The sequence below is a fragment of the Ips typographus genome, linkage group LG15 (genome assembly GCF_016097725.1).
Source record: "Ips typographus isolate SLU linkage group LG15, UJ_Ityp_2.0, whole genome shotgun sequence".
NCBI lineage: Eukaryota > Metazoa > Arthropoda > Insecta > Coleoptera > Curculionidae > Ips > Ips typographus.
This window is the reverse complement of record NC_138436.1, coordinates 1,297,213-1,310,464: the sequence shown is the minus strand read 5'-3', so window position 1 is coordinate 1,310,464 and position 13,252 is coordinate 1,297,213. Positions and strand designations below refer to the sequence as shown.

Here is a 13,252-nt window from a genome sequence, read left to right as displayed (position 1 = left end):
GGCCAGTCCACACAGGTAGAACGGTCACGCCCGATCACTAGAGTGGAGTGTTATCGATGCGGACGTACGGGACACATTAAACGAGATTGTCGAGTAAGGATACCGTCCCGCTCTCCAACGAGGGACGTACAACCATCCAGAAGGGACCAGGAAAACTCCCACTAGTCAACATTACGGGGCTAGTTGACTAGCGAAGACAAAGCCCCCAGAATTATCTCCATCAGAAGCCTGGGTAGATCAATGGGAAGCCTGAACGTAGATGGAAAGGTGGATGCGATGAACGTTACTTTTACTTTGGATACCGGTGCGGCAGTATCTTTGATCCGGTCAAACCTTGTGGATAAAAGTCAAGTTAAGCCTTTACGAAGAAGTATTCTCCTGCGCACTGTGACTGGAGAATCGGCTAAAGTTTTAGGAGAAATAACAGTCAAGATTTGCCTTGGAAGGATTACGTTTTACCACACTGTGTTAGTAGCGGATATTGAAGATGAATTTATTCTGGGAATGGACCTGATTCGTCAACATGGATTTTCTTTTGATCCCGAGCAAAATATCCTAAGGTTTGGAAGTGAAGAGTTCATCCTGTCAACCAGTCACCGCTGTGAGTCACCCATTTATGTTTTGGCATCTCAGACAGTAAAAATAAGCGGCAATTCCGAGCAAATAATTATTGGACAATTGGAGCAGAATTCTGGGAGCTGTGTTGGACTTGTACGAAACCCGGACCGACCAGGAAGATGCCTCATTGGGAAATCACTTGTAAATGGAGGAAGTGAAGTCCCAATAAGAGTTGCAAACATTTTTTCAGACGACGTAAAAATCAACAAAGGCGAAATTATTGCGGTATTCGAGCCTGTAGTCAAAATAACCAATTGCGATGGGTTACCAGAACAGGAGGAGCAGTTGGGGGAAAACAAGCTCTTAAATGAACTTGAAAAGACCTGGAAACATCTGTCAACACCACAACTGAAGAAGGCTCGGAAACTGATTTTGGACCATGGTAGCATATTTGGAACACCGAATAATATGGGAAAAACTACCATTGTAAAACACCGAATTAACACCGGCAATGCACAACCGATTCGACAACCACCTAGGAGACTACCAATAGCCAAACAACAGGAAGTGCAGGTATTAGTGGACAGGATGCTTGACGACGGAGTTATAGAAGAATCCTGCAGCCCTTGGTCATCACCTGTTGTTCTGGTCACTAAGAAAGATGGATCAAGCAGATTTTGTGTAGATTACCGAAAACTGAATGACGTGACCAAAAAGGACAGCTATCCACTTCCCCGTATTGACGACACACTGACGACTTTGGCAGGATCCTGTTGGTTTTCTACTTTAGATTTGAAGAGTGGGTACTGGCAAGTTGGCATTGAGGAGCAAGATAAGGAGAAGACTGCTTTTTCTGCTGGAAATGGGCTGTACCAATTCAATGTGATGCCCTTCGGACTTTGTAATGCGCCTGCTACGTTTGAAAGACTAATGGAAATTGTGCTTCGTGGCCTTAACTGGAAGACTTGCTTGGTTTATCTGGACGATATCATGGTGATGGGAAAAACTTTTGAAGAACATCTGGACAACTTGCAAGAAGTATTTGCTAGAATAGGTGGTGCCCATCTTCGATTGAACGCCAAAAAGTGTTGGTTCTTCCAAAAGCAAGTCGAATTCCTTGGGCATGTGGTGACGGTCGACGGAATCCAGACGGACGACAAGAAGATCCAAGCAATTAGAGAATGGCCAGTACCAAAGGATAAACACGAACTCAGAAGTTTTCTAGGACTTGCCACCTACTACAGACGGTTTGTGGAAGGATTTGCCAACATCGCAGCTCCGCTACATCAACTTACTGAGGACAAAACACCCTACTGTTGGAATACCCAATGTGATCAGGCGTTCAGAAGGTTAAAGGCATCACTTTGCTCCAGTCCCATCCTCAGTTATCCACAACCAAAAGGAAAGTTTATTTTAGACACAGATGCCAGTAATTCTGGTATTGGAGCTGTATTGTCTCAAATCCAAAACGGAGAAGAACATGTTATAGAATACTTCAGTAGGAAACTTACCAAAGCAGAACGGAACTACTGTGTAACGAGAAAAGAGCTACTGGCAATAGTAAAATCAGTCGATCACTTTCACAAGTACTTGTACGGACAGGAATTTTTGATAAGGACTGACCATGCGGCACTCAAGTGGCTCCTCGGAATGAAACAACCGGAAGGACAAGTAGCAAGATGGCTTGAAAAACTCCAGCAGTATAATTTCAACATCAAGCATCGACCCGGAAAGCTGCATAATAACGCAGATGCTCTATCAAGAAGACCTTGCGCCGAAGATTGCAAACATTGCCAGAAAACGGAACAACGTGAAGGAGTTGTGTCCACCAGAATGGTTCAGCTGAAGACCGATGATGAATGGAGTCCCGATGAGATTAGGAAGGATCAACTAGAAGACAGTGACATAGGCCCATTGTTGTTGAGAAAGGAACAAAGCGAGCCAAGACCAACATGGCAAGAAATCTCGACCAAAGGCCTGACGTTCAAAGCACTTTGGGCTCAGTGGGACTCGCTTGTGGTTGAAGGCGGCTTGCTAAAAAGAGCTTGGGAGAGTGCCGATGGAAAAGAGATAAGGAAGCAGCTGGTAGTTCCCAGAGGAAGGGTCGACCACGTACTGGAGGAAATGCACAATGAAAAGACTGGTGCTCATTTGGGAGTAAATAAGACTTTGGACAAAATCCGGCAACGCTTTTACTGGGTGAACTACTGCCAAGACGTGAAATCATGGTGTCGACAATGTTCCATTTGTGCAGCTAGCCACGGACCACAGACGAGATCCCGGGGACCTATGAAGCAGTACAACGTAGGATTGCCGTTCGAACGTTTAGCCATAGACGTCGCTGGGCCTTTTCCTGAGACCAACAGAGGCAACAAGTACATTCTTGTTGCCATGGATTACTTTAGCAAATGGCCTGAGGTGTTTGCGATTCCAAATCAAGAAGCCAGCACAGTCGCTGATATTCTCGTCGAAAATGTCTTCAGTAGATTTGGTGTGCCGTTGGAGTTACACTCTGATCAGGGACGAAACTTTGAGTCCAAGCTCTTTCAGAGGCTCTGTGACCTGCTAGGCATTAGGAAGACCCGAACAACGCCGCTTCATCCTCAGTCGGATGGCATGGTCGAGAGATTTAATAAGACCATAGAGCAACATCTCTCAAAGGTTGTTGATCAGCATCAGAAAGATTGGGACCAGCATATTCCGCTCTTTTTGATGGCTTATAGAGCAGCAGTCCACAACTCAACGGGACAGTCACCATCTAAAGTTCTGTTTGGTCGAGAACTGCGACTTCCATGTGATGTGGTGTTCGGATCTCCAACAGGCCAAAGCACGAACATTGAGAACTACGTTGACGAGTTGCAAGACAGATTACTGAACATCCATGATCTGGTCAGGGAAAGTTTGAATCTAGCTAGCGACAAGATGAAAGCTCGTTATGATCTGAGGGCCAATTCGGGAGGGTTCCAGAAGGATGATAAAGTTTGGTTGTTTAACCCTCAGAGGAAGAAAGGCAAATCACCGAAATTAACACCTGTTTGGGAGGGACCTTACAATGTGGTAAAAAGGTTAAACGACGTCGTGTACAGAGTCCAACGCAGCCCCAAAGGCAAGATGAAAATTGTCCATCTGGACAGACTCAAGAAATACCAGGGATTAGATGAAGCGGATCGGGACGATCAGCTTTAAGAGGGGGGCAGTGTTACGGTCTGGGCCTACTATGCTCGATACTTCTTAACGGGCGCTCGCTTCGGGATGAAACCGATGCGCCGCAATATCTGGCCGGGCGCGTATTAAAGTAGGCCACAGTTAGGAAGCGTTACCTGGAAAATTCTTGAATGGTCAAGGCAACCCGCGAAGCGTTTCGCGGTCATTCTAGAACGTGGTTTGCGAATATAAAAGACGCGGTGTCAACCGTAGTAGTAGTGTATTTGGGAACGCGGTAAAGTTTAAATAGCGAAGTAATTGTGGAATTGTAGTAGTGTTTTTTTTAGTAGCTGTGTTAATTATTGTACGGAGTGTTTTGAAGTGTAAATAAATTTATTAATTGTTGAGTTAAATTGACTTTGTGTGAACCCACGGGAAAACCGTAACAATATTTTAGCTTTACTATAATAAATGTAAGATTCTGACTAATCTCGACCAACAACGCCAATAAATAGCTATTGTTTATCTAAGATAATCGAATACCAACAGCGTAAATCACCCGCTTAAATTGAATCAAATGAAACGGATTTTGAAAATAATTTTGACCAACAACGCCAACAAGTAGCTATTGCTTATCTAAAATTAGTATTATTCACACTGTATTGATAATTCCAACAAATAACGTCAAAAAAATAGCTATTGCTTATTTAAAATTTCTATGAATCACACTGTATTGATAATTCCAACAAACAACGCCAAAAAATAGCTATTGCTTATTTAAAATCGTAGCGGAACAAACAAATAGAAAACAGACTTGACTAACAACGCCAAAACGTAGCTATTGTTTATCTAAGACTGTAAATTAATATCACAACGCCACTGGATAGCTATTGCTTTACAAATGTTTACACTTAATCGAGCCACACGTTGAGCGCCAAATGTAACTTGGTGGGGTTCGTAGTTAACAAGACTCGTTTATAAATTAATCGGTTTATTAACTCCCTCAAACAAAGTTTACGTAAAGATAATAAAATAAGAAAAACTAAATACACGAAAGACGGCGTGCTACTTCCACCTAGTGCCCGCGATCGAATCACCGTTTTCTCTGCGGAGCGTCGCTTATATATTTTGTTGAATCCCCCACGCCCGCCACGTGATTTGCATCAACAGTCGGCAACAGCAAATCCAGGCTCCGCTCCGCAAGGTTAGGCGCATCGGTACAGAGGCGGCTTGTGCGCTCGTGGTTACACATTGTGATTTACAAAAAAAGAGCTAGTGGCCTTAGTGATTTATTTATTACTATCCGACACACTGGACATCGCGCAGCTGCTTCATTAAAAACTCTTGAAGTGCAGCTCCCACAAGAAGCGTGCCCACAATGCAACACGTACTGCACGACGTTTGTCAAACAGACTTTGCATAACAGGAGAGAACTGGTCTCTTCCTGGTGTTGTGTTGTGGGACGATCAGGTTCCCATGCTTTACAAATATTATTGTTTACTCTACAATTATAATATATAAATTTCAAGTTATACTTACGGTTTTCTTCAATATTTTATTCAAGGTTCATTTTCGCTCCCGTCTTCGTCCAAACCTTGGCCTTGTCCTGGTACCTCTGGAGATGGTGGAGTACGGGGAGGGAGAGGAGGACTTGGGAGGTTCCAAATAGGAAAGTTAAATTCGGGTGACGGCAAACGGGGTGGAAAGAAAGGAGAATGTGAATGAGGTGGATTGGGAAGATTAAGAGGGAGGGTTGGACGGCTTGGATTGGAAATGTTAAAGTCAGGAAGAGGAGAGGGTGAACGCGGTGGACTGGGGAGATTAAGAGGGAGGGTTGGACGAACTGGATTGGAAATATTAAAGTCAGGAAGAGGAGAGGGTGAACCAGATGGAAGTGGTGGTAAAGGAGGGTTTGGGATGTGTTGTTGGGGAACAGGAGGATCAAAAAGATTTGGGAAGTTTATGGGAAATTCTTCTTCTTCTTCAGGTGGTACGTCTTGGTTCCATTCTTGTAGTTGGACATCGAAGTTCTCCATGAAATGAACAGCTTGCCTACAAGAACAAAAAGGGATTAAAGTTATCGTTCACAGGAAGATCAGCACACATAAACACACACAACAAACCTGAAGAAGTCTTGTAAATTAAATCTACCAGCGGCCAACTTGTCCCATGACTGTGTCAATCGCCTGTCAAATACCTCGTTTCGCTTAGCTACCCGAAAGACTCTTCCCTGCTGTTCCAGTTGTTGCAGTTCCAGTATCGCAATATTTTGAATGTTGATAAGCGTTTCTAAAATAAAATTAAGATTTGAAAAAAGTGCTAGCAGAGGTTCTAAAGACTAATGATAAATTTACAGAATAATTGTAGTAAGTAAGCACAGACGGTCAAATTTGTTAGGTAAGTGGGTAAATTTAAATTTTTACTTAGCAATTTGACATACCGATGGCTTAACCAGAGGAAACACAAACCCACATCAATATTTATCTCCGCGGTTCTACAATCAGGGCATCTCTATTCCAGAGATACGGTAAAAAACAGCAAAAATTCTACCATGATAATTAATATTAGCTTCAAGAAAATTTTAAGTACATACCTTTCGTTCAGTTTCAACTTAAAACCAAACCAATAAATATAGCATACTTTTTGGAACCCTGCTTAAAAAAATAATTAAAACCAAAATGGTCTTACCCATCAAATCCCAAATACCCGGATGTCTAACTAGTCTTCCATTCAGTCTTCTGTGGTAGGCTTCCATGACATTATTGGTTCTGTGGCGCTCCCGAAACACGCTGAAATGGTGTGGTGTAACTCGGTCCATCCATTGCCGTCTTATATAAGTTCGTAGATCTTGAAAAGCCTCACGCAGTTGTTCATCCTAAAAATAATAGAAATAGAGTCTTCTTGAATAAAAAAGTACAATTTTTTATGCATACCTGTAAAAATTCAAAAGCTTCTTCCATCCTGTCCGCAGAAACAAGCGCTAAGGCGTAGTATTTTCGAAGTAAAGCCTTTCCGTGGGGATTTTCTTCGACGGCTCTCATTACTCCTAAGGTCCTCGCTTTCCGCATCACAGCCTGTTTAAGAAATAACCTCATCTGATTTTTGATAGTCAAATGATTGCATATTTAGATTATCTACTTATACAGGGTGATTCACGGTGATGGCATATTAGAAGTGTCTAGAGAACAACAGCTCAATATTTTTGCGGCAACACCGCAAAGTCCAAAATATTTTAGATAGAGAGTTTGGACCCAACCTAGGCTAGACTTCAAATTTCAAGGAAAATATAGGTATTTAGTCGTTCTCTAGATACTTCTAATATATCTACCATCAGCGTGAATCACCCTGTATATTACACATGTAGGAAATATTACATTAATGTGTTCTATGAATAGAATTAAAAATTAAATATGGATGATTATTGTTTTAAGGACAAAATAAGCCAAATCATATTTTAAAAAGAAAAAAATGCAAAACCCTTTATAATCCAAAGCAAAATATCATTTTTTTACACCAACTAACGTGACAATAATGGAAGAAGCACCCTCTTAATGATGCTTGTGGATAGTTTTCTCGCAGGGATTCTACAAGCGCAGCTCTCTGTTATGATTGTTCTGTTGAGGAGAGAGGGAAATGCCTGGCGAATACACAAAAAAACTACGTCGTATAATGCTTTGGTCCTCCTTTCCATGAAAATGTGTATGACAGGAAATGCCTATTTTAAAAAAAATAATAGTATATTATTTTGTATAGCATCTGAGATTCCACACTTTTAAAAAGCACTTCATATTAGCAAAAGTATAAAGGGTGACAGCTGCATAAAATGATTATTGGGGGAGTTAAAAAATTAGGAAATACATTTTTGGAAACACTTACGTGGTCCATACATGTTGCAAAAATGGTGAATATTTGAGCAAAAGCAGGTTGTCGTGGTACTGCTTTAAACGTCCCTTCCATGAAGGTGTACATAGAGTCGCAGAAGTTGCGAATGAAATCTTCATTTGCAAAAACGACAGCCCTATGAGCACCAGCCGCAGTTGTCCCTGAAAAGAAAGGGCCATTAGTACAGCTGTTATATCTAGGCCACTCACCTGTCTGCAGTATTTCAGCCAGCTCTGCTAATGTTGTGGGCACATTTGGAGTTGTTGCCCGCTTCCACCGCCACATGGATGACCTTACAGAATTGTAAGGTAAATGTAAAGCACCTTCTGGGTGTATGAAATAATTGAGTTGGGACATAAACAATAATATTGTTGCTATTATTGAGCTCAAATGTTGATCCATTTGAAAAAAAACAGAATAGAAAATCATATCATCTATAAACATCAAATAATTTATGCATTTTTTGCTTCCAAACCTCAAGGAAAAATTATCCTTTTGTGAGCAGGAGTTTACTTTAGCAGTGTGTCTAGGATAAGGAGGGCTCCTATGGAGATCTTGAAAAAGGTTAGAGATACAGATTTGGTTAAATGGGAGGACAGTTTCCTAATCATGGCCTTAATAAAATGACATTTAGAAAACATTTTTTAAATGACACTCAAGTAACATCAACTATAGCTCAATTAGCTTATCTGTAGATTTTAACTGTTACCTGCATTCTAACTACATACAGTGCCATCATTTTAAAACTTCCCACCCCCACCAAGTTTTTCAGCAAAGAAAATTAGTTTTTACCAAAAAGACCTCAATTTAGATATCGAGGGGGATAGTTAAAGTCAGTGTGCATTGTATTTTTAGGATTTGTCCCCTTGCCCCCAGGTGCCCCCACTTGAAATTTTTAAATGGCACCTATAGCTTGTAGCACATTATTTTAAAGGTCTTCATAATCCCGATTCATGACTGTTAAACAAATTTGAAAATCAAAATTAAAAAAACTAACAAAACTTTGTTGATTTTGTGTTTTAGTAAAAATTGTGTCGGGTTTTTAAGACCTTTAAAATAATGTGCTACAAGCTAGGGATGCCATTTAAAAATTTTAAGTGAGGGCACCTAAGGGCACGGGGGCGAAATCTAAAATACAAAGCCCACTATAGTTTTAAACTTCCCCCTCGATATCTAAGTTGACATATTTTTTGGTCACAACTAATTTTGTTTGCTGAAAAAAGTAGTGAGGGTGGGAAGTTTTGAAATGATGGCACTGTATATAGGTAAACAAAGTTTGTCAAAAGACAAAATAAAAATTTTCTAATAACCAATATTTCGAAAAACTATTTAAAAACCAAATTTTTTTCTAGAAAATATTAGCAGAATTTTGAGAACATTCCGAAAATGTTTCAATATACCCAGTGATCCATTAGAAAAAAGAAATTATTAGCTGTAGCCCTTTTATTTTGAGGTTAGGAATATTTTGGTAATAATTTTTGGATTCAACTTTTTAAATTACCTCAAATGGCTACTTAAGTATTTTCAATTACAAATAGTGAAGCCCAAAAAAGGAATAGTAGGCAAACTTAAATACTATGTCTAAAAAATAACTTTAGTTTGCTATGTACCTAAAGTATATTCCAAAAATAAAGCATTCAATAAAGATTTTAAATTTATAAAAAAAAGATTACTGACGCAATACAGAAAAAAGTTTGAAGAAGTAAAACTTAAAAAAACAAAACTTTAAAGAGCACCCTGTATTTCTTTAATAAAGCATTTTTGAAATTTGGTTTATATAGCAAACTATAGTTATTTTTAGACGTAGAATACGCGATTTAAGCTTGCATATTAAAACGTGAAACACCCTGTATACAGGCTTTGCTATTTTCTTTATAGATATAGAATAAGATATTATCTTACCTTGTGGCTACACGGTCGTAAATAAATTTGAGAGTGCCTCGCTGGGTGACAGAAGCTTCCCTTAGCTGTGCCCTGAATGCTTCAGCTTCTTGGTACCTTGCCTCCCTCGGATGATTGTGGTGTGCATTCATAACCGTCACCTCACCATTTGACACTTTTCCAGAAGCCCTGCACCCCAACCTTCTGTCCTTCGTGCAAACAAGATACCTATAAATAGACAATAATAAGACTCAATAAGATATAGTGATATGGTCAGCCGTCCAGGAGCTAAGTGTTATGATATGGCGAGTTGTTTTATGCAAATAAATACATTTTTACCTGGTGGTAACTGTTCTGCGACGAGTTTTGTAGGAAAATCCGTCGTGGAATACTACTCCCTCATCCATGATGAGCGTCCTGATGTTCGCTGCTATATACCTATTTAAAAAAATCAAAACACTAAAACAACAACAGGATTAGTAAACAGTAATATCGCTTTGGAAATCTATTTAGGAATATCGCTCGAATGGTCAATGTAGGATCAAATTGCAATCACAAAATGAAAAGTCGCATGTAAAAATTCTGGCTCAATCGTTAAACGCTCAAGACCAGAAAGAAAGAATGTATCAAAAACGCCCAATTTATATGAAAATTTTTAACGGTTTTCTAAGAAATGGTTTCATTTTGTAATGTTCTCTTATAGAAGAGTGCATATTTTTTCCATAACAATGTTAAGATAAGAAAAGGATGAACAGAACACTGCACAAAAAAAAAACAAAGGTTTTGGGGGTGGCGAATGGTAGATTTGTATTTACCGGTGGATGTGTTGATTGACAGTTGACAAATTAAATTTCATAGGAATATAGAAAGCGGGAGCTTCAAAATGAAATAGAAGAAATTAGAAAATTTTAGTTTTTAAATTACGACACTTACAATTATTGACAAAAATGTCCTTTACATGATTTGCAGTAGCTCCATAAACTTGCAAATACCAAAATACTCAAGGTATAAACAAAAAACATTGATCATAGAAGTTTTTGATCATTTTTACTAAGTGCCATGGCAAATAGCAAAACAATTCAAGATTAATTATTGCTATTTATCTATAGGTATTTACTATTTGCCCATACCTGCCATTATTTAAATTATTTAACAATAACTTAATGCATGCCTAGTTTAGAGTTAGGTAAGTAAGTATAATTGTTATTTGACAAGGCAAGTCGTATTACGACCTGAAATTCAACAGAGTATCATTTTGTTATTTGCCAAAGCATTTACACTTTGTGTAGCTTTAAATTAAAAATTATAATCCAAAAGGATTAAACTGTATTTAAGAGAGTTCCTAATTTGCTAACTCGTTAGAAATTATGATATTGTCCCGTTAAGGGGTAGCTCAGAGGAAGGAAACCACAGGTGTATCGGTAATCCACTTTTATTCATGATGATTGATACAATGGTCTTACTCCCAGATTACCAAGATGGCCAGGATCATGATGTGCGGTGGGTGTGTCTGTGGGAATGTTTGTAGAGGTTCGCGGAGGGCGCACGCTTACCGGGGGTGAATAGAACCCTAGACTAGTGTCCCAGGGCATTCACCACGCCGCATAAGACGATATGGTACTGTTAAAGGGAGATAAGCCGGTACGGCAACTAATGCTGCTCGCCCGTGCTATTTCCTTTAACAGGCTGATTCCCGGGTGCTTGCACTTGGTCACCACCTGCTCCACTAAAAGCTACACAGAAGGTGAACCCAGACTAACCCAGAGATCAGTAATTAGTACGTGCTTTGAAGCTGTATTTATACCTACATCATGACCCCAATTCGCCGATCTTGTTTACATAAGTCTGGTATTGGGGGAGACCGAAGCAAATGTAGGTACGGAACATAGTGTAATTACTATGTTACATGCCCCTCCCCCAAAAGTGTTCGACCCGAACACTAAAAGCGTGACATATCCCTAACGTTCACAATTCAACCCTTAACTACCATCTGGTGGAACGAGTCCTTTAATTTCTTTAGTGGAACATCATATTTTATTCGTTCTTAACCCTACGGTGTTGTAACTTCTGCGCGCCCTCCCCCGTTACTCAGTTCACGGGTAAAGTCCGCCACACGTGGTTGTGGGTTCGCTGCTCCTGCTTGATGTGTTCAGCGATAGATGGGGGTACTTGTGGATTGCTCTGACCGGCTTGACCCGGGCGACATGTAAAAAAAATATAAAAAAAGGATAAACAATAATAAAATAAACTTAATCTAGTACCCTACTAATTTTTTACTCACGATGCTTTGTCACTTATTCTTATTACTACCTATACTGTTAACCAATTTGGTCTCCGAAGCCCCAAAACAGTGTGCTAGGATGGCATTTACTGGTGAGTGGCCGGGTTCCCTTTTTCCTCCTCTTCTGTTTCTTCTGCTATTTCCCCCAACGTCCATTCGTCGTGGAATGGCAGTATTCTGCCTATATGCACCACGTCTGTTTTCCTTCCCCCCTCTTGTTTCACCTCGTAGTTCAGTTCGCTGAGTTTTTTAGTTATTCTATATGGTCCGAACCACCTTAACATTAGTTTTTCGCTTTTTCCCACTTTTCTCACTGGAATGAAAATTTTCACCCTGTCCCCAACTTCATATTCCCCTTCTCTGTGTTTGTTGTCGTAGATTTCTTTATCTTTCCTTTGGTTGTTCTGAATGTTTTCTACTGCTTGTGCCCTTATAAGCAGTGCCTTTTCCTTTAGTTCTTTAGAGTTTGGATTTGATTCATTCACCAGAAGGGTGGCGTCCAGTGGTAGCGTGGGGCTTCTTGCGAATGTTAACTCGAATGGGCTAAATTGCGTCGTCTCCTGTTTTGCCGTGTTATAGGCAAAAGTGACGAACGGTAGATATGAGCACCAATCCGTTTGTTCGGTATTGCAGTAGAGAGATAACATGTCTGCCCGGGTTTTGTTTAACCTTTCTGTCAGGCCGTTACATGATGGATGATACGCCGTCGTGAAGGTACTCCTCACCCCCATGATTTGTTGAAGTTTCTGCACAATTTCCGATTGGAACACCTTTCCTCTGTCGCTCAAAATTGTGCGGGGCATCCCATGTATTAGCAGCACCTTTTCCAACAGAAATTTTGCTACTGGTCCTGCCTTACCACTGGGTAGAGGCGCTGTAATGGCATATCTTGTAGCGTAGACTGTCACTACTATGATGTTTGTTTTTCCTTGGTTGCTCCTGCGAAATGGACCTAGCAAATCTATTCCCAACTTGTCGAACACTCTTCCTACTGGGATTGGTTGTAGCAGCCCCAACGGCTTTCTATTTGACGGCCCTTTTCTGGCTTGGCAGTCCCTGCATCCCCGGATGTACCTATGTACGTCTTTCGTCATAGTATCCCAGTAATATTTGTGACTTAGCCTGCTCAGGGTTTTTGTCATCCCCATGTGCCCGCTGGTCGGTGCATTGTGGGCTTCCCACAGTATCTCCTCCCTTAGCGCTCGTGGAATCACTAGAGCGTACTCTAAGCCGTCTTTCGTTGCCGTGGCTTTGTATAATACCTCATCCTTGAGTCTGAAGTTCTTTGCTTTTCGCCGGGTTATGGCGTCGCATTCCTTTGTATTTGGGTCTTGTACTGTCTTTTTTAACTTTACCAGGTCGATGTCCTCGTCCTGCAGTTTGCCTATCTCTACCGCCGATATGGCGAAGGTGGGTATATCGTCCAGTTCTTCTATTTCTTCCTCATTTGCAGTCACTGCTGGGTTTCGTGACAGGCAGTCGGCGTCCTGGTGTTTACTGCCCTTT

General features: G+C 40.6%; 1 protein-coding gene across 1 annotated transcript; it reads right to left on the bottom strand.

Moving 5' to 3' along the window:
• Nucleotides 1–4,830: 4,830 nt before the first annotated feature.
• LOC145738223 (uncharacterized) lies at nucleotides 4,831–10,437 on the bottom strand. The gene is given in 10 exon segments (XM_081993069.1): nucleotides 4,831–5,181; nucleotides 5,242–5,754; nucleotides 5,826–5,991; nucleotides 6,391–6,577; nucleotides 6,636–6,776; nucleotides 7,225–7,300; nucleotides 7,302–7,417; nucleotides 7,579–7,876; nucleotides 9,487–9,693; nucleotides 9,805–10,437. Coding segments are annotated over 9 exon segments (1,752 nt in total). The 5' UTR covers nucleotides 9,873–10,437; the 3' UTR covers nucleotides 4,831–5,181; nucleotides 5,242–5,261.
• Nucleotides 10,438–13,252: the final 2,815 nt, after the last annotated feature.